General features: G+C 38.7%; 1 protein-coding gene across 1 annotated transcript; it reads right to left on the bottom strand.

Moving 5' to 3' along the window:
• Positions 1 to 7,653: 7,653 nt before the first annotated feature.
• On the bottom strand, positions 7,654 to 12,064 carry LOC149718431 (glutamate receptor ionotropic, delta-1-like). Its single transcript, XM_089860929.1, has 9 exons — positions 12,059 to 12,064; positions 11,856 to 11,965; positions 11,024 to 11,114; positions 10,799 to 10,957; positions 10,551 to 10,692; positions 10,260 to 10,486; positions 8,163 to 8,458; positions 7,726 to 7,848; positions 7,654 to 7,660 (listed from the first exon to the last, which is right to left on the bottom strand). Exons 1-9 carry the CDS (start codon positions 12,062 to 12,064, stop codon positions 7,654 to 7,656), a joined length of 1,161 nt encoding a protein of 386 aa, XP_089717055.1.
• Between the last annotated feature and the right edge of the window lie 8,359 nt (positions 12,065 to 20,423).

Here is a 20,423-nt window from a genome sequence, read left to right as displayed (position 1 = left end):
TTTTGGAAAACAAATTTCCCTGAGATTTCCAGGCTTTTACCCATATACTTCCCTGAGTTTTCCATGTTTTTCCCGTATATGGAGTATCCCATGGAGCAAATGTTAACAAAGGAGGGAAGGGGCAAATAGGACTATTACATAATCAAAGGATATCCCCGTATCTCTAATAAAACCAGAGTTACGAGCTTCCAAAATTTAGTGTAATGTTAATCCTATGGAGGAGGCAAAGTACCTACAAGTACCCGAGGCAAGTACCTACAAGCACCCAGGGCAAGTACCTACAAGCACCCGGATCAAGTACCTACAAGCACGCGGATCAAGTACCTACAATCACCCGGAGCAAGTACCTACAAGCACCCGGGGCAAGTACCAACAAGCACCCGGGGTAAGCACCCAGGAGCACCCGGGGCAAGTACCTGCAATCACCCGGGCAAGTACCTGCAAGCACCCAGAGGCACCCGTGGCAAGTACCCACAAGTACCTACAAACACCCACAAGTACCCAGGACAAGTCCCCACAAGTACCTTCAAGCACCCACAAGTAACCACAAGCACCCACAAGTAACCACAAGCACCAAGAAGTACCTACAAGTACCTTCAAGCACCCACAAGTAACCACAAGTACCTACAAGTAACTTCAAGCACCCACAAGTAACCACAAGCACCCACAAGTACCTACAAGTACCTACAAGCACCCACAAGTACCTACAAGCACCTACAAGTACCCACAAGTACCTACAAACACCCACAAGTACCTACAAACACCCACAAGTACCCAGGACAAGTCCCCACAAGTACCTTCAAGCACCCACAAGTATCTACAAGCACCCACAAGTACCTACAAGTACCCACAAGCACGCACAAGTACCCACAAGTACCCAAAAGTACCCAAAAGTACCTACAAGTACCCACAAGTACCCAAAAGTAGCTACAAGTACCCACAAGTACCCACAAGCACCTACAAGCACCTACAAGCACCTACAAGCACCCACAAGCACCCACAAGCACCCACAAGCACCCACAAGCACCCACAAGTACCCACAAGTACCCACAAGTACCTACAAGTACCCACAAGTACCAACAAGTACCCACAAGCACCTACAAGCACCCACAAGTACCTACAAGCACCCACAAGCACCCACAAGCACCCACAAGTACCCACAAGTACCTACAAGTAACCACAAGTACCCACAAGTACCCACAAGCACCTACAAGTAACCACAAGTACCCACAAGTACCCACAAGTACCTACAAGTACCTACAAGTACCTACAAGCACCCACAAGTACCTACAAGCACCCACAAGTACCTACAAGTAACTTCAAGCACCCACAAGTACCTACAAGTACCTACAAGCACCCACAAGTACCTACAAGCACCTACAAGTACTCAGAAGCACCTACAAGTATCCACAAGCACCTACAAACACCCACAAGTACCTACAAACACCCACAAGTACCTACAAACACCCACAAGTACCCGGGGCAAGTACCCACAAGTACCTACAAACACCCACAAGTACCCGGGGCAAGTACCCACAAGTACCTTCAAGTACCCACAAGTACCTTCAAGCACCCACAAGTAACCACAAGCACCCACAAGTACCTACAAGTACCTTCAAGCACCCTCAAGTACCTACAAGTACCTTCAAGCACCCACAAGTACCCACAAGTACCTACAAGCACCCACAAGTACCAACAAACACCCACAAGTACCTACAAACACCCACAAGTACCTACAAACACCCACAAGTACCTACAAACACCCACAAGTACCTACAAACACCCACAAGTACCTACAAACACCCACAAGTACCCGGGAAAGTACCCACAAGTACCTTCAAGCACCCACAAGAACCCACAAGTACCAACAAGAACCCAAAAGTACCCACAAGAACCCACAAGTACCTTCAAGCACCCACAACTACCTTCAAGCACCCACAAGTACCTACAAGCACCGACAAGTACCCACAAGCACCCACAAGTACCCGGGACAAGCACCCGGGGCAAGTACCCACAAGTACCTACAAGCACCCACAAGTACCCACAAGTACCTACAAGCACCCACAAGTACCTACAAGTACCCACAAGCACGCACAAGTACCCACAAGTACCTACAAGCACCCACAAGTACCTACAAGCACCCACAAGTACTCACAGGTACCTACAAGTACTCACAAGTACCCACAAGTACCCACAACTACCTACAAGTACCCACAAGTACCCACAAGTACCAACAAGTACCCACAAGCACCCACAAGTACCCACAAGTACCTACAAGTACCTACAAGCACCGACAAGTACCCACAAGCACCCACAAGTACCCGGGACAAGCACCCGGGGCAAGTACCCACAAGTACCTACAAGCACCCACAAGTATCTACAAGCACCCACAAGTACCTACAAGTACCCAAAAGCACGCACAAGTACCCAAAAGTACCTACAAGTACCCAAAAGTATCTACAAGTACCCACAATTACCCACAAGTACCTACAAGTACCCACAATTACCCACAAGTACCTACAAGTACCCACAAGTACCCACAATTACCTACAAGTACCTACAAGTACCCACAAGTACCCACAAGTACCCACAAGTACCTACAAGTACCCACAAGTACCCACAAGTACCAACAAGTACCAACAAGTACCCACAAGCACCTACAAGCACTCACAAGTACCTACAAGCACCCACAAGCACCCACAAGTACCTACAAGTAACCACAAGTACCCACAAGCACCTACAAGTAACCACAAGTAACCACAAGTACCCACAAGTACCCACAAGTACCCACAAGTACCCACAAGTACCTACAAGTACCCATAAGTACCAACAAGTACCCACAAGCACCTAAAAGCACCCACAAGTACCTACAAGCACCGACAAGTACCTACAAGCACCGACAAGTACCCACAAGCACCCACAAGTACCTACAAGCACCGACAAGTATCTACAAGCACCGACAAGTACCCACAAGCACCCACAAGTACCCGGGACAAGCACCCGGGGCAAGTACCCACAAGTACCTACAAGCACCCACAAGTATCTACAAGCACCCACAAGTACCTATAAGTACCAAAAGCACGCACAAGTACCCACAAGTACCTACAAGTACCCAAAAGTACCTACAAGTACCCAAAAGTATCTACAAGTACCCACAATTACCCACAAGTACATACAAGTACCCACAATTACCCACAAGTACCTACAAGTACCCACAAGTACCCACAAGTACCTACAAGTACCCACAAGTACCCACAAGTACCAACAAGTACCCACAAGGACCTACAAGGACCTACAAGCACCTACAAGCACCTACAAGCACCCACAATTACATACAAGCACCCACAAGCACCCACAAGTACCCACAAGTACCTACAAGTAACCACAAGTACCCACAAGTACCCACAAGTACCTACAAGTACCTACAAGTAACCACAAGTACCCACAAGTACCCACAAGTACCTACAAGTACCCACAAGTACCTACAAGTACCCATAAGTACCTACAAGCACCCATAAGTACCTAGAAGTACCCATAAGTACCTACAACCACCCACAAGCACCCATAAGTACCTAGAAGTACCCTCAAGTCCCTACAAGCTCCCATAAGTACCTACAAGCACCCACAAGTACCCACAAGTGCCTACAAGTACCCACAAGTACCTACAAGTACTCACAAGTACCTACAAGTACCCACAAGTACCTACAAGTACCCACAAGTACCTACAAGTACCCACAAGTACCCACAACTACCTACAAGTGCCCACAAGTACCCACAAGTACCAACAAGTACCCACAAGCACCCACAAGTACCTACAAGTACCTACAAGCACCGACAAGTACCCACAAGCACCCACAAGTACCCGGGACAAGCACCCGGGGCAAGTACCCACAAGTACCTACAAGCACCCACAAGTATCTACAAGCACCCACAAGTACCTACAAGTACCCAAAAGCACGCACAAGTACCCAAAAGTACCTACAAGTACCCAAAAGTATCTACAAGTACCCACAATTACCCACAAGTACCTACAAGTACCCACAATTACCCACAAGTACCTACAAGTACCCACAAGTACCCACAATTACCTACAAGTACCTACAAGTACCCACAAGTACCCACAAGTACCTACAAGTACCCACAAGTACCCACAAGTACCAACAAGTACCCACAAGCACCTACAAGCACCCACAAGTACCTACAAGCACCCACAAGTACCTACAAGTACCTACAAGTACCTACAAGTACCCATAAATACCTACAAGCACCCATAAGTACCTACAAGCACCCATAAGTACCTAGAAGTACCCACAAGTACCTAGAAGTACCCATAAGTACCTACAAGCACCCACAAGTACCTACAAGCACCCACAAGTACCTACAAGCACCCACAAGTACCTACAAGTACCCACAAGTACCCACAAGTGCCTACAAGTACCCACAAGTACTCACAAGTACTCACAGGTACCTACAGGTACCTACAAGTACTCACAAGTACCCACAAGTACCTACAAGTACCCACAAGTACCTACAAGTACCCACAAGTACCTACAAGTACCCACAAGTACCCACAAGTACCCACAAGTCTCTACAAGCTCCCATAAGTACCTACAAGCACCCACAAGTACCTACAAGCACCCACAAGTACCCACAAGTACCTACAAGTACTCACAAGTACCTACAAGTACCCACAAGTACCTACAAGTACCCACAAGTACCTACAAGTACCCACAAGTACCCACAAGTACCTACAAGTACCCACAAGTACCCACAAGTACCTACAAGTACCCACAAGTACCTACAAGTACCCACAAGTACCTACAAGTACCTACAAGTACCTACAAGTACCCACAAGTACCCACAAGTACCTACAAGTACCCACAAGTACCTACAAGCACCCATAAGTACCTACAAGCACCCAAAAGTACCCACAAGAACCCACAAGTACCTTTAAGCACCCACAAGTACCTTCAAGCACCCACAAGTACCTTCAAGCACCCACAAGTACCTACAAGCACCGACAAGTACCCACAAGCACCCACAAGTACCCGGGACAAGCACCCGGGGCAAGTACCCACAAGTACCTACAAGCACCCACAAGTACCCACAAGTACCTACAAGCACCCACAAGTACCTACAAGTACCCACAAGCACGCACAAGTACCCACAAGTACCTACAAGCACCCACAAGTACCTACAAGCACCCACAAGTACTCACAAGTACTCACAGGTACCTACAAGTACTCACAAGTACCCACAAGTACCCACAACTACCTACAAGTACCCACAAGTACCCACAACTACCTACAAGTACCCACAAGTACCCACAAGTACCTACAAGTACCCACAAGTACCAACAAGTACCCACAAGCACCTACAAGCACCCACAAGTACCTACAAGTACCTACAAGCACCGACAAGTACCTACAAGCACCGACAAGTACCCACAAGCACCCACAAGTACCCGGGACAAGCACCCGGGGCAAGTACCCACAAGTACCTACAAGCACCCACAAGTATCTACAAGCACCCACAAGTACCTACAAGTACCCAAAAGCACGCACAAGTACCCACAAGTACCCACAAGTACCTACAAGTACCCAAAAGTACCCACAAGTACCTACAAGTACCCACAAGGACCTAAAAGTACCCACAAGTACCCACAAGTACCTACAAGTACCCACAAGTACCTACAAGCACCCATAAGTACCTACAAGCACCCACAAGTACCTACAAGCACCCACAAGTACCCACAGGTACCCACAAGCACCCACAAGAACCCACAAGTACCTACAAGCACCCACAAGTACCCACAAGAACCCACAAGTACCTACAAGCACCCACAAGTACCCACAAGAACCCACAAGTACCTACAAGCACCCACAAGTACCCACAAGAACCCACAAGTACCCACAAGAACCCACAAGTACCCACAAGAACCCGGGCAAAGCACCTACTAGAGCTCAAACGAAATGTTTTTCTTGCTTAATATCCCTCTAATGGCGTGAATCACGACAAAAACGCCGTAATTCCAATATAAAAAATTAGGGCTAAAATGCGTGTCTCTAACAGTGGTAAAACGCCGTAATTCCAATACCCAAAACAACGTAAGTCAAAGTATGTGTTAATAATGATAAAAATCGATACTTAAACTTAATTGATCTTAATGAAACTAAGAAAAGGCACATCTATGGACTGTTATCTTTCATTTAAGATGGTTCCCAAACGTAACGAATGATTAGTTTTCTTTATACACGATCCCAATTAAGGTCATTTTTCAAAACAATCCCATGTTATGTCTATGGAAGAATATTGTATCTTTCACTAAATGTCTGATTAATTTTATGGATTCTAAAACCACCCTTAACAACTTTTTTCTTTATAGAACTAACTATTAGTTGGATCTCTTTGAAATTTTAACCACATAATTAGGGCCCAAATTTTAGTTCACTGGCAAAATTTCAAAGCAGCAAACACAATACGAAAAAAGTTACGGCCAATCAGAGAACCCTCCTTTAGCATTAGAGGCAGTATCAAGTCTTATCTAAGAGAGCGACCGCTCTCCTAGAATACTTTCTCACGCTTAGTGTTACGTGCTTTTAAAGCTTATAAAATTACTATAAACAGAACTATTAAACTACGTCAGCTATAGTAGTTCCTGGATATGAAACATACCTTTGTATTGTTAATCTCAATAGAGAAGTGATATCCAGTTTACTATAGGAGAAGGTATAAGATGCCTATTCGCGGGCCATAGTCCCAGTCCCCCTTTCAAAATACAAGGGGGGACGTAAAAGGAGGCCGGGCTACTTCGCCTATCCTCAGTCGGAATTAAATACGTAATTTTCGTCATTCACGTCGCGCTGACGTGGAGTTTCAAGAACCAATGAGATGCTGGTTGTAATTTAGAGGCGGGGATTAACTCCGGACCTACTATACGTTTGGACTGGAAATAAAGCTAGAGATGTGGCGAATTTATACCTTCTCCCTAATAAACTAGATATCACTTCTTGTCTCAATCAATACTTCAATAGACCTTAGTGCTACAGCCTCCAAGCTTCGAAATAAGACAATTCTACAAGTCAAAAACCACTTTATTAACTTCTTGGGCCAGTTTTTTAACCGAAAACCTGACCGTCACTGGTCCCAAAGACTGTTTTAATAATTATAACCTTATAATTTTAAATACATTTTTACTCAAGTAGTGCACTTTAATATATACTCTGATACTCAATTGTGGTTTAGTTTTTCAAGAAACAAGTAGGTGCAACCCGGTCTAATGGAATAGATGTGGGAAAAAACTTTATTTCGAAGCCTTGTTAAGGCTGGTTTACATTGTTCCAAAACGCCGGGAAATCGCGCCGTTTTTACTTTTGCACGCCATCTATTGATTTTAATTAAAGATGTCAGGGATTTGGAAAATGGGGAAATGTGTCAGGGATTTCGAGCAATTCTAAATACGGGCCAACGTGTGGTGAAATGGACTCTGGTAAACACCTTAAAATTGTCAGCGATATTGGCAAAATTTGGTCAAGGATAAGCTGGATAAGTCAAGGATTTTCAATATAAAAATTTCGTCCGAACCTTGTAAACAAGAATACCGCTTACCGGATTTCTTTTAATTACAACGACCGTTTTCGCAACAAATATTTTTTACAATCTATTTCAAGAAAGAAAACACACGCGCAGAACAGTCCACTAAAGTAAAAAATAAAGATGCCGAACACATTGCCAAGTTCGATTTGCATAACTCCCTCTTCATGCAGATTTTGGAGGCAACCGTGATAGTTTTCCGAACTCCATTCAACAGCACGTGTCACGAGACCATTTTCAACTAGATTAATTGCTCTAAATTCACAAAACATAAAAAACGTTATTTAGGAAATTGCAAAATGCTATTTAAGAACAAGTGAAACTAAAGTCCACGACTAAAAAAGGTTCGCTAGGGTTCGTGCACTACCTGGAATAGCTAGAAAAGTCAGGGAAATTGAAAATGGACCTATAAGGCAAGGGAAATATCAGGGAAAAATATTTTGGAGGGAAATTGAAAGTCTGGATAACGATATCAGTCAGGGTGACCAGAAAATGTGTTGTCTGATACACTTTATCTTCAAGTATATATTTTCACTTACCAAAAATAAACTTCACTTGAATATACTCACAAATATGTTAACTTTTCTTTCATGTCTGAAGGTAAGAATTTATTGTAAACAAGAGCGTTGAATATGGTAAAATCGCTAAGAGACGTTAAGTGAAATCCACAAGGCTGCTTTCTATTAAATCTCTGATGCAGAATCTCAGTTCCAGAAGAGTAGAGTATAATCTCAAAGTATTCATTTCGTCTTAAGACCTTTGATATCGTGTCATTCGATAAGAGAACTTCATATGACAATAGTGACTCCGCTGGATTTTTTTGAATTTTTCGCCAAATTCTTTTAACTTCTGGTATGTTGCTAAACTGCATAAACCGAAATTTACTACAGTGGTAAAGATTATCAAGTAAAATGTTTATCCTCCTCTCCTTGACCACATGCGTAGCCATACTCTTGTTATAAAGAATTAAAGAAAAGTTCAGGTAACGTAACATGATACTTTGAAGGAACGGAGTTTTAAGGTAAACCAAACCTCTTACCCTATACCTCAACTTTACCTCTCCCAGCCAGGGTTGGCAAGTTTTTGCCAGTAGTGGAAAAAACTCGGTCTTTACCTGGTAAAAACCGGGTGGCAAAAACTAATTTTTCCGCGGTTTTTACCGCGCGGTTTAAACCAGTTTAAAACCGGTGGCAAAAACCATTTTTTCCGCGGTTTTTTCCACTTTTTAAGGTTTTTTCCAGTTGCTATGTGAAGTATTTGACTAATTATTCTTTAAATATTCGCGAAAAACCTGGCAAATTTGAATACTAAAAATTTAATAGAGTAATAACCACCTCAAATTTAAAATTAAAAATACTATTGTTATTTTTCTAACATAACAATAACAAACATCACGAAAATGCACTTAAAACTCGCTAGTTTACCACTTTGTAACCACAGGAGCAGATGACAAAGGAGTCTCGGACGCTAGCTCCCACAATATAGAGGGCAATGGCACCCGCGTACGTCACAGCTGTAGCGGTATCGTTTGCCATAGAGGCGCTATCAGACATTATAGCAGACGATGCTTTTGGTGGATTATATCTGGCACCATAGTCTGCTGGGAATGTTTTTGTAATAACGGACTAACGGTGGCTACTGAGGTTCGTCTTATCCGATCGCGACATAAATATACACAATATAATTACTTTATTCAAACAGCTGTAACCGTTAGTATTAAGATGTATATATGTTTTAGGGCCAAAATATTCCCTATTTCTTTTGAATTAATTGACTGAGCACTACAAGAGGTTGGAAACGAAATCGCTGTCTCTTACTTTTTTGGTTTTAAAAGATCGTGAGTGATTTATTTTCCCAACCTCTTGTAGCTATCATTTAATTCAAGAAGAAATTTAGAAAAAATTGGCACTGAAACACATTTTAGTTTTTTAATAGTGTACATACGTTACTCGCTGGGCTTTTCATTATCAATTTTAGTCTAAAAAAGATTAAAAAGCCGTTGAAATCCATTTTTTAACTCTAATACTCGTTAAACCTAGGCTAATTATAAGCAGACGATACGTATTGTTAAAGAGAGGCTCCAGACGCGATTTCCCAGATCTCCTTTCGAGACTTTGCAGCCACGCTATTGGTTGGAAAATAAAGCTCAAATTTCCTACGAGAGGTGGCACTGGCGTAATGATTTTGGTTAATAATCGTGACGTTCGCGGATCCCATTGCCCTCTACATTATGGAAGCTAGCGTCCGAGACTCCTTTGTCATCTGCTCCTGGTAACCATGAATTTAGTTTTTGTCGGTTTTTTCCGTTTTTGCCGGTTTTTATCGGTTTTTTCCACGTGTCCCGGCAAAAACTAGTTTTTTCCGGATTTTTGCCAACCCTGCTCCCAGCCTATGAGAATTCAACCAATCCCATAGTGGTAAGGGGCTTTGGCTAGCAGACTTCACTAAAGCAATGGCTCCGCAGTAGTCCTCGTTTTTAAGACTAATTAATTGCTAACTATTTTATAATATAAGATATCATTTATTTTTCATTCTATATTTAGAAAAAACCCGTTCTTAACAGGCTATTGTTACGTTACCTGAACTTTTCCGTTCGTTCAATTAGTTTTAATGATTTTAAAATAGAGCATGCAAACTCAGATATAAAATATATTATAATTCTTTACCTCTAGAAAGTTAGTGAAACTCGAGCTCCTTTGTACTAATGGAATAGATTCAGGAAATCTGTCAAAATCTTGAAATGTTTTAATGTAATCTCCTGGTTTTGTGACGATTATAGCGGAAAGCAAGACAGCCGAGAGCGCCAAACATATGAATCGTGAACCCAGTTTCCAAAAGGTGATTAAAACTCGTTGGCTCCCTCTTATGCCGTCCCATTCGAACTCCAGGCAACCTTAATATTTTTGCCATAATTTGAATTAAAAGTCAAATTTAATTAACGGAAATTAACCACTTACATGTGTTTAACAGGGGCGCCATAAACACCATAAATGCCTTTATAAAGCAATTTTTTACTTTTGACCTCGGATTTGCGTTATGCCCAATCATCGCGTAGAATGAGATGCACGCGAGTAATAGCAATAAAAGAACGAGCCAGAACTGAAAAAAGAAGCAATTCTGACATGTTTATTTTAGGGATCTCAGTGCACAAGGTCATTGCCAAATTTGCCCTTGCATTTTTGGCAGTTTAACAAAAGTTGCTTACCGTTCCATTAAATACTTCTAAAAATGGGAAAAGTGGATGCTTATGACTTTGTCTCCCCACGAGAATTGATAAATAATTCATGTATAGAGGACTCGTGAAATCTACGACTGAAAACCTAAAATAATCCATAGCGAACGGACCGACAGCAACATGAACTTCCTGCGTTTAAATTTTGTCAGTTTTGTAGAAAAAGTCTCCCTCGGCATGTGAAGACCTGACTCTTACATTTTTGTGTACCATTCCAATCATACCATTAAATGAGTCATTTGAAAGTCGGTTTCCCCAAATCCCGTTGGGTTCCTCAACGTAAACAAATCTGTAATGAAATTTTAATATTTGTGTCAGGTAATATGCTTTTGTTATGAAGACATTGAACAGATAGGTTTTTCAACAAATATCGGGCCATGCTCTATTACAATATTTAATGTCGCCCATCATCCTTGGGGTTTTATATTGATAAGGTGCAAATTAAAGTTTTCAGGGCTTTAGATATTAAGAAAATATATTAATATTAATACCTGATTTTTAGTTTTTCCATAAAATGTTCCAAAAGATTTACCATTGCTCCTTGTAAATCAAATATTTCACAATTTTCATTTTTCTTGTAGGAAATCCATGGTGTCCTCTGTTTATACAAAATAAGTTTCACGAGTTTTATACTCCACAAGGCTAATTAGCCTAAAGCTAGGCTAATTAATATATTAATAATTAAATATAATTGATATTAATTATTTTTATCGTCAGTAATTTACGACAATTCTAGTTAAGTCGTTTTAAGAAACGTTATTGTTAAAATCATTTTAAACGTAGCTATTGTTGACGTTCGAATTCCTGCGTGTGCCTCTTTAAAACTTTTTGGAAATTTAGGGTATATAATGGGGATTAATTCACGATAATATGAAAACCCGCAATTGCGTGAACCTTTGTGATATCACCTTATTCATATAAACTTATAATGGAGTATTTGTCGATCGATGCGTGTGTAGTTTCAAGATCAAGCCATTTATACCCAAGTGCAAGTGCAATTTATTTCAAAATTAATTAAATAAGAGCTTACCTCGTATATTGCAGCAAGAAGAGTTTGATTGATGATTGATACCGTTGACAAACCCATTTAGTTGAACGATACAAAATTATTATTATTTTCAAACAGAAGTTAGTGACTTCCTACGCGTATTTAGACTTGACTCAAAGATTGAAAGCATGAATAATTTGACTTTTGCTGAAGCATTTACGCAAACATTTCACAAACGATCAAACCATCATGGTATCAAACTTAAAAATTGGTTTATCCCCGATGTTTCGTTAAATATTTATAAAATATTTAAATGAGGCACCTGACGTTCCTTGAAAGATCATAAAGCCTTTAATCTTGTCTATTTTCACTAATTTTTTTTTGAAAAATAAATTTCACACATCATCGTTCAACTTAGAAAATAAATGGGCTATTTTCTGTATAGTTCAGAGCAAAAGTGTATATCTATGAAACCCAAAAGTACACTTCATTAACAATTCCCTGCTTTTGGCTGTAGACGACATATAAATTGAGTAGGAAACTACCCTCCTCTCAACCGCCTACAGGAACTAATCAATCAGGAAAGAGCGTCTTGACGTCATAGGTTTATAGAAAGTAGTACATGATGCTGCCGATCTAAACGTTAATTTTAGCAACTAGAGCTAGCATCTGCTATTTTATGAGCCTATCACGGCTTTATCCCTGTGCCTTGGTCGGGAAGATAATCATACGCAGATGGGGGTCGACACTATTCCGGGATAAAGGAGGGCTTCTCATATTACACGGCGCGAGCAAGTTTGAACGAAGTATACTTTTTGTTTTTATACCTATATACTTTTGTTCATAGGAAATATAAAGATAGTAAAGAAATATCTTCTGATATAATTTGCTTAAAATTCGTGGTATAGAAATAAACGACACATTACCTTATTTCCCCTGATTTAATGTTTTATATGCATAGTGAGCAAAGAGTACTTCTTACATGAAAGAGCACAAATAGCGTAATACGGAAAAACAGCGTGTTTTAGAAATTGAATTAATGTGTTGTGCCTTGCCCTACTTAGAACAGTCAATCAATATTTTCTTACACTCAGAGTTAAGAAGTTTTTAAGATTATAAAATTACTGCAAACAGTGCTATTAAACTGCGTCAGCTAAGTACTAGTACATGAAACATAACCTTTTTGTTTTGAATCTCAATCAATACTTCCATAGACCGTACTGCTTCAGCCTACAGGCTTCAAAATAAGGCATTTCTTGAAATCAAAAAACCCTTTATTAACTGCTCGGCCAGTTTTTATTAATTCTAATTTTTCTTGTAATTTTAGAAGATGGTGGACCATTTTAACCATTATAATCTTACATAAATTTTGACTCAACTTTTCGGTTCTCTTTGTATTCCATTACACAAAAATGAGTTTTGCTACGCAGTCCTTAAAAACTGCATTTATACATTATCCCTAACTCTCTTTCAACCCCACAAAGGACCAGAAAATATGTATTAATATAAGTATTGCAATTTGAATTTAAGTTTAATCGATAAGAGAAGTTTTAATTGCGTAGTATAACCATTTGTAAGGATTCAAAATTTTACCACAAACAGATATATATGGGGCAAGGAGGGTTTGATAAAATTTCGGATTGAGTATAAGATGAAAATCCCTGATCGGATTTATTTTAATTACAGCGCCCGTTTTTGCAATAAATGTTTTTTAAATTCTATTTCCACAAAGAAAACACACGCGCAGAATAGTCCACTAAAGTAAAAAATAAAGATGCCAAGCACATTATTAAGTTCGATTTGGATAACTCCCTCTTCATGCAGATTTTGGAGGCAACGGTGAAAGTTTTCCGAACTCCTTTCAATATCACGTCTTATGAGACCATTTGCAACTAGATTAATGGTTCTAAATTCATAAAACATAGAAAAACGTTATTTACTGAATTATTTAAATTCTATTTAAGAACACGTGAAACGAAAGCCCCCATCTAAAGAGGATACGGCAGGGTTAAAAACCTGGATACGGCAGGGTTAAAAACCTGGATAAGTCAGGGAAATTTAAAATGGGCCTATAAGGTCAGGGAAATATCTGGTAAAAATATTCTGGAGGAAAATTGAAAGTCTGGATAACGATATCAGAGTGACCAGAAAATGTGTTGTGTAAGGTTTGCAAGAGCCCCTGGTTCGGGAACCGATCTCCGGATGTTTATGATTAACTTGGGATGGTCGCCCGTTTCCGCACAGTTTTATTTTTTACACTTTAAAAACCTATAGACCCTTTCCGCACAATTTTTCTTAACTCATTTCAGCGAAGTTTGCAAATTAAATATTTTTATTTGATTACATTTTAAAACCCTGAATATTATGCTGCTGGCCCATTGGACCGAATATAGCCAAAACGTAAGGTTTTATGATCACAAATTTTCGATGCTAATTAACGATGACTTAATTTTAATGCATTTTTTACAAATGAAATTAAAAAATGCATCATTTACTTTTATTTTTTTATTGAAAACACACTTGTTTTAATGCTTATGTCCATCAAATACACTTTTATATATCGATAGTGATATTGCAATGGTCTAATCACAAGATTAATAGTCTCTATTGCAACATAGCCTTCCCTAACCGAACAAAACCAAACCCAACCCTAACCGAACAGATCGAAAACTAACCTAACCCTAACCCTAACCAAACAGAACCAAACCTAACCTAACCAAGCCAAACTTAACCCTAACTCAAAGCAATCCTAACCTAGCCTTAACCGAACCAAACATAAACTGACCTATTCAACAAGAAAATAGAAATGATTTATTTATTTGCAAACTGTGCGGAAATGGGTTATGGTAAAAAATGGTGAACTAAAATTTCGATATAAAACTGTGCGCAAATGGGCCATAAAAATTGGGCTATGATTTTCAAAAATTGTGCGGAAATGGGCATCCTGAGGTCAGGGATAAAATTAGATTAAAACAAAATATTTTTCTTATATTTATAACAATAACAACTCTTGCATAACTGAGTTTAGCCATAAACATTGTATGAGGGAGCCTTTGACCTCAATCATCTCAACAAATAGGTTGGGTTAAATTACGAGACACACTTTTATAGTGCCTCTAATTACAAAGAGAAGTACTAATTATGGAAATCGGTGAAGTATATTTCTTTAAAAAAGTATTAGCAACATAGAAAGATTGGGAAGCCCTCAGATGAGCGGTTCCCGTATGAGCGCATTCCATAATAGCGGTCCTCATATCAGCAGTTCCCTAAATAGCGGTTTCCCGAAATGGCAGTTTACCCGTTACAACAGTTACCGATACAGCGGTTCTCGTAAACGCGGCGTACCATTACAGCGGTTCTTGTAAACGCGGCGTACCATTACAGCAGTTCTCAAAAGAGCAGAAAAACAGGAATGCGAAAAACGACTGTTGTTTGTTATGGTGTACGCTGTGTAAAATGAACTTAAATAGAACTAGGCCAGATATGGTTTGCTTCAAGTTGATTATTTGAACCCCCAATAGTGTTAGGTTAGGTTAGGTTAAGTTAGGTTAGGTTAGGTTAGGTTAGGTTTGGTTAGGTTAGGTTAGGTTAGGTTAGGTTTGGTTTGGATTGGTTTGGTTAGGTTAGGTTAGGTTAGGTTAGGTTACGTTAGGTTAGGTTACGTTAGGTTAGGTTAGGTTTGGTTAGGTTTGGTTAGGTTTGGTTAGGTTAGGTTAGGTTAGGTTAGGTTAGGTTAGGTTAGGTTAGGTTAGGTTAGGTTAGGTTAGGTTAGGTTTGGTTAGGTTTGGTTAGGTTAGGTTAGGTTAGGTTAGGTTAGGTTAGGTTAGGTTAGGTTAGGTTAGGTTAGGTTTGGTTTGGTTTGGTTTGGTTAGGTTTGGTTAGGTTAGGTTAGGTTGGGCTAGGTTTGGTTAGGTTAGGTTATGTTTGGTTAGGTTAGGTTAGGTTAGGTTAGGTTAGGTTTGGTTTGATTTGGTTTGGTTTGGTTAGGTTAGGTTAGGTTAGGTTAGGTTGGGTTGGGTTGGGTTGGGTTCGGTTCGGTTGGGTTTTTTAGGTTTTGTTTTGATTGGTTAGACTTAGGTTAGTAATATTTTGGAAATGGTGTAACAATGTTACGCCTTTTCCAAAATATTGTTGTTTATCTTCATTCACTTCCCAAATAATAATATGCCTTTTCCAAAAAAATACTGTTTACAATTATCTACTTCCGAAATAAAATAAGCTTTCTTGAAATATTTTCTATTCTGGTATTAGAATTGTAAACTGATACAGCCTGAAGAATAGTGAAATATTTAAGTGTACTTTAAAAACACGATCCGTTAGTAGGTCACATTACTGACTAAAGGTAGTTTTCGAAAACAACGAATATAACTGTATTGTTAAGAAATACTCGAAACTGAAGACAAACACTGCTATTTCCCAAAATAGCAGCCGCTATTTCTAAAACAGCAGCCGCTATTTCTAAAACAGCAGTTTTGAAGAACGCCGCTGTTTTTTTGGAATCGCGGCTGCTATTTCGAGAACTGCTCTACCGGGAACTGCTCATACGAGGTACACCCGAAAGATTTACCCGACCCAGCTCTTTCAAGTATCTTTATTTGGTCATTTTTAGTTACTTTCGGTTATCTTGCAACCAAAAATAAACTTCCCTTGAATATACTCACAAATATGTTAAGTTTTCTTTCATGTCTGAAGGTAAAAATTTATTGTAAACAAAAGCGTTGAATATCGTAAAATCGCTAAGAGACGTTAAGTGAAATCCACAAGGCTGCTTTCTATTAAATCGCTCATGCAGAATCTCGGTTCCACAAGAATAGACTATAATCTCAAAGTAATCATTTCGTCTTAAGACCTTTGATATCGTGTCATTCGATAAGAGAACTTCATATGGCAAGAGTGATTCCGCTGGATTGCTCTGAATTTTTCGCCAAATTTCTTTAACTTCTGGTATGGTACTAAACTGCATTAACAGAAAGTTTTAAGTGTTGGAAGAATGTTATGTTACCTGAACTTTTTCTTTAACTCGTTTAATTGGTTTTAATGATTTTAAAAGAACCAAACCTCTAGAAAATTAGTGAGACTCGAGCTCCTTTCTACCAATGGAATAGATTCTGGAAATCGTTGAAAATCTTGAAATGATTTAATGAAGTCTCCAGGTTTTTTGACGATTATAGCGGAAAGCAAGACAGCCGAGAGCGCCAAACATATGAATAGTGAACCCAGTTTCCAAAAGGTCATTAAAATTCGTTGGCTCCCTCTTATAACTTCCCTCTCAAACTCCGGGCAACCTTAATATTTTTGCCATAAATTGAATTAAAAGTCAAATTTAATTAACGGAAATTAACCACTTACATGTGTTTAACAGGGGCGCCATAAACACCATAAATGCCTTTATGAAGCAATTTTTTACTTTTGACCTCGGATTTGCGTTATGACCAATCATCGCGTAGAATGAGATGCACGCGAGTAATAGCAATAAAAGAACGAGCCAGAACTGAAAAAAGAAGCAATTCACACTTCTATATTTTTGAAGTGTCAGTGCCAATTTTCTTCTTGCATCATTGGCAATTTAAAAAATGCTGCTTACCGTTCCATTAAATACTTCTATAAAAGGAAAAAGTGAATGCTTGTGACTTTGTTCCCCCACAAGAATCGATATATAATTCATGTGTAAAAGACTAGTGAAATCTACGACTGAAAACCTAAAATAATCCATAGTGAACGGACCGACAGCGACGTGAACTTCCTGCATTCAAATTTTGTTAGTTTTATGTATAAATTCTGCCTCGGCACATGAACACATGACTCTTACATTTCTGTGTACCATTCCAATCATACCATCAAATGAACCATTTGAAAGTCGCTTTCCCCAAATCCCGTTGGGTTCCTCAACGTAATCAAATCTGTAATGAAATGTTATTATTTTGTCGAGTAATATGCTTTTGTTATGAAAACCATTATAACGTGGGCCCAGATAGCATTGATTAAACTACGTTATATTGAATTAACTGCGATGAAATTAACAGTTAAAACTTAGAGAATTGAATACCTCTAGAAGATTTTATTCCTGGGTTAGTTTAGGCTTAAGAGGTCCGTTCTTAAGAGTGAGAAATAAGCAACGAATGGGCTTGGTGAGTGAAAGGGTTTGAAATACATGTATCTAAGAGGGAAGGCTAGAGATAGGGAAGCCTTCACATGAGCAGTTCCCTTATGAGCGGATTTCATAATAGCGGTCCTCATAACAACAGTTCTCTAAATAGCGGTTCCCGAAATGGCAGTTTACCCATTACAGCAATTACCGATACAGCGGTTCTCGTAAACGCGGCGTACCGTTACAGCAGTTCTCTAAAGAGCGGAAAAACAGATATGCGAAAAATCATAATTGTTTATTATGGTGTAAGCTTGCCCAGCTGAGTTATATGAACTCAAAAAGAACTAGGTTAGATATTGATAATTTGGTTAGGTTAAAGTTGATTATTTCAACTAAATAGTATTAGGTCAGGTTAGGTTTGGTTTTGTTTCGATTGGTTAGACTAACAATATATTTTGGGAAATAAAATAACCTTTCTCGAATTATTATATGCCTTTTCCAAAAACATTACTGTTTAGAATTATCTACTTCCAATATAAATAACCTTTCTCGAATTATAATATGCCTTTTCCAAAATATTACTGTTTACAATTATCTTCATCCGTAATAAAATAACCTTTCTCGAATTATAATATCCCTTTTCCAAAAAATAACTGTTTACAATTATCTACTTTCAAAATAAAATAACCTTTCTCGAATTATAATATGCCTTTTCCAAAAAATAACTGTTTACAATTATCTACTTCCAAAATAAAATAACCTTTCTCGAATTTTAATGTCTTTTCCAAATTATTGTAACCTAATAACAGCCTGAAAAATAGTACAATATTTAAATGTATCTTTTAAAAAAAATCATAAACACGATCCGTTAGTAGTTCACATTACTGATTAAATGATCACAGAAAAGGGTAGTTTTTGAAACCAACGAATACAACTGTATTGTTAAGAAATGCTCAAAACTCAACACAAACACTGCTATTTCCCAAAACAGCAGCCGCTATTTCTAAAACAGCAGTTTTGAAAAACTCCGCTGTTTTTTTAATCGCGGTTGCTATTTCGAGAACTGCTCTACAGGGAACTGCTCATATGAGGTACACCCTAGAGATACATGTATGCTTGAAACGCTTCGTTACATCATAGAACAGATAGCTGTTTGGACAAATATCGGGCCCATCATCCTAGGGCTTTTATATTGTTATTTAGCAATTTTAAGATTTTAAGGCACTAAGTATTAAGAAAATATGTATATATATATTAATACCTGATTTTTAGTTTCTTCACAAAATGTTCCAAAAGATTTACCATTGCTCCTTGCAAAGCAAATATTTCACCATTTTCATTTTTCTTGTAGGAAATCCATGGTGTCCACTGTTTAAACAATATAAATTTCAGGCGTATGATGTCACCGGCATTTTATTATAATAACACCTGAAGGTTTATTAATCAAAGCTAGGATACATGTTATTGATTGGGTTGGGTTTTTCCCAAAACATTGGGACTTGTTTTTCCCGTTTTTCCCACTGTCCTGGGAACCATTTACGAAGGGAAAATCTTTCAAAACTCCCTTACTACTCAGGTATGAGACATAATTTATCCCAGGCTTTTATGCTATATTGTGAGTTTATTTTAAATTAAAATTAACTGATTGACAGTTAATTCCAATGATAATTAAAAAATATATCCTATGTGGCGCGCATCTTACTCTTTTATTGTAGGGATAAAACAAAAAAAAACTATTTCAAAACTAAAAGTCGTAAACAATAAAATGCAACCTGTCTTCGACTTTCTTTTTGAAAGGAAAAGTATAATACCAGACCGCTCTTAACCTGTTTTAACCTCGGTTAAAACGGGCCCTGGGGAAAAAGTACCAACCCTGGAATTTAACTTATATTTCGATCGATACGTAGGTAGTTTCAAGATCAAGCCATTAATAATTAAGTGCAATTAATTTCAAAAATTATTTAAGTAACAGCTTACCTCGTACACTGCAGCAAGAAGAGTTTGATTGATGATTGGTAATGTTGACAAACCCATTTAGTTGAACGGTGCAAAATTATTTTTTTTTTTCAAACGGATGTTAGTTATACTTCTTCCGCATACTCAGAGAGTGAAAGCCTCAATGATTTGATTTTTACTGTAGCATTTACCGAAAACATTTCACAAAATATAATGGACGATCAAAACCATTTTGGCATGTTCTCAATCCTCGATTTTTCAATTAGGCATACATTTTCATCCCTAACTGTGAGAAATCACTATAGAATATTCTGTCAATCTATAACCCCATAAAAGATATTTCCTTCAAACAGATTCATGTTTTAGCTTCTTATTGGCCCAAAAAAGTGCAGAATTTGCTTAAAGGGTGACCTTAGCGCAGCAAAGACAAATTTAAATAAATGAAACTAATTTGTTTTTAGAAAATAATTTCGATATTTCTTCAATACCTCAACGTTTAACTTTAGAAAATTTAAGAACTAGCTTGTTCGTAAAAACTAATCAGTGGAGAAATATCAATCTACAGG

This window comes from Phalangium opilio, unplaced genomic scaffold (assembly GCF_054372755.1).
Source record: "Phalangium opilio isolate 3A_F unplaced genomic scaffold, DU_Popi_V2 ptg000002l_1, whole genome shotgun sequence".
Classification (NCBI taxonomy): Eukaryota; Metazoa; Arthropoda; class Arachnida; order Opiliones; family Phalangiidae; genus Phalangium; species Phalangium opilio.
Note: the sequence above shows the minus strand (reverse complement) of the source record. Positions and strands in the feature narration are given on the sequence as shown.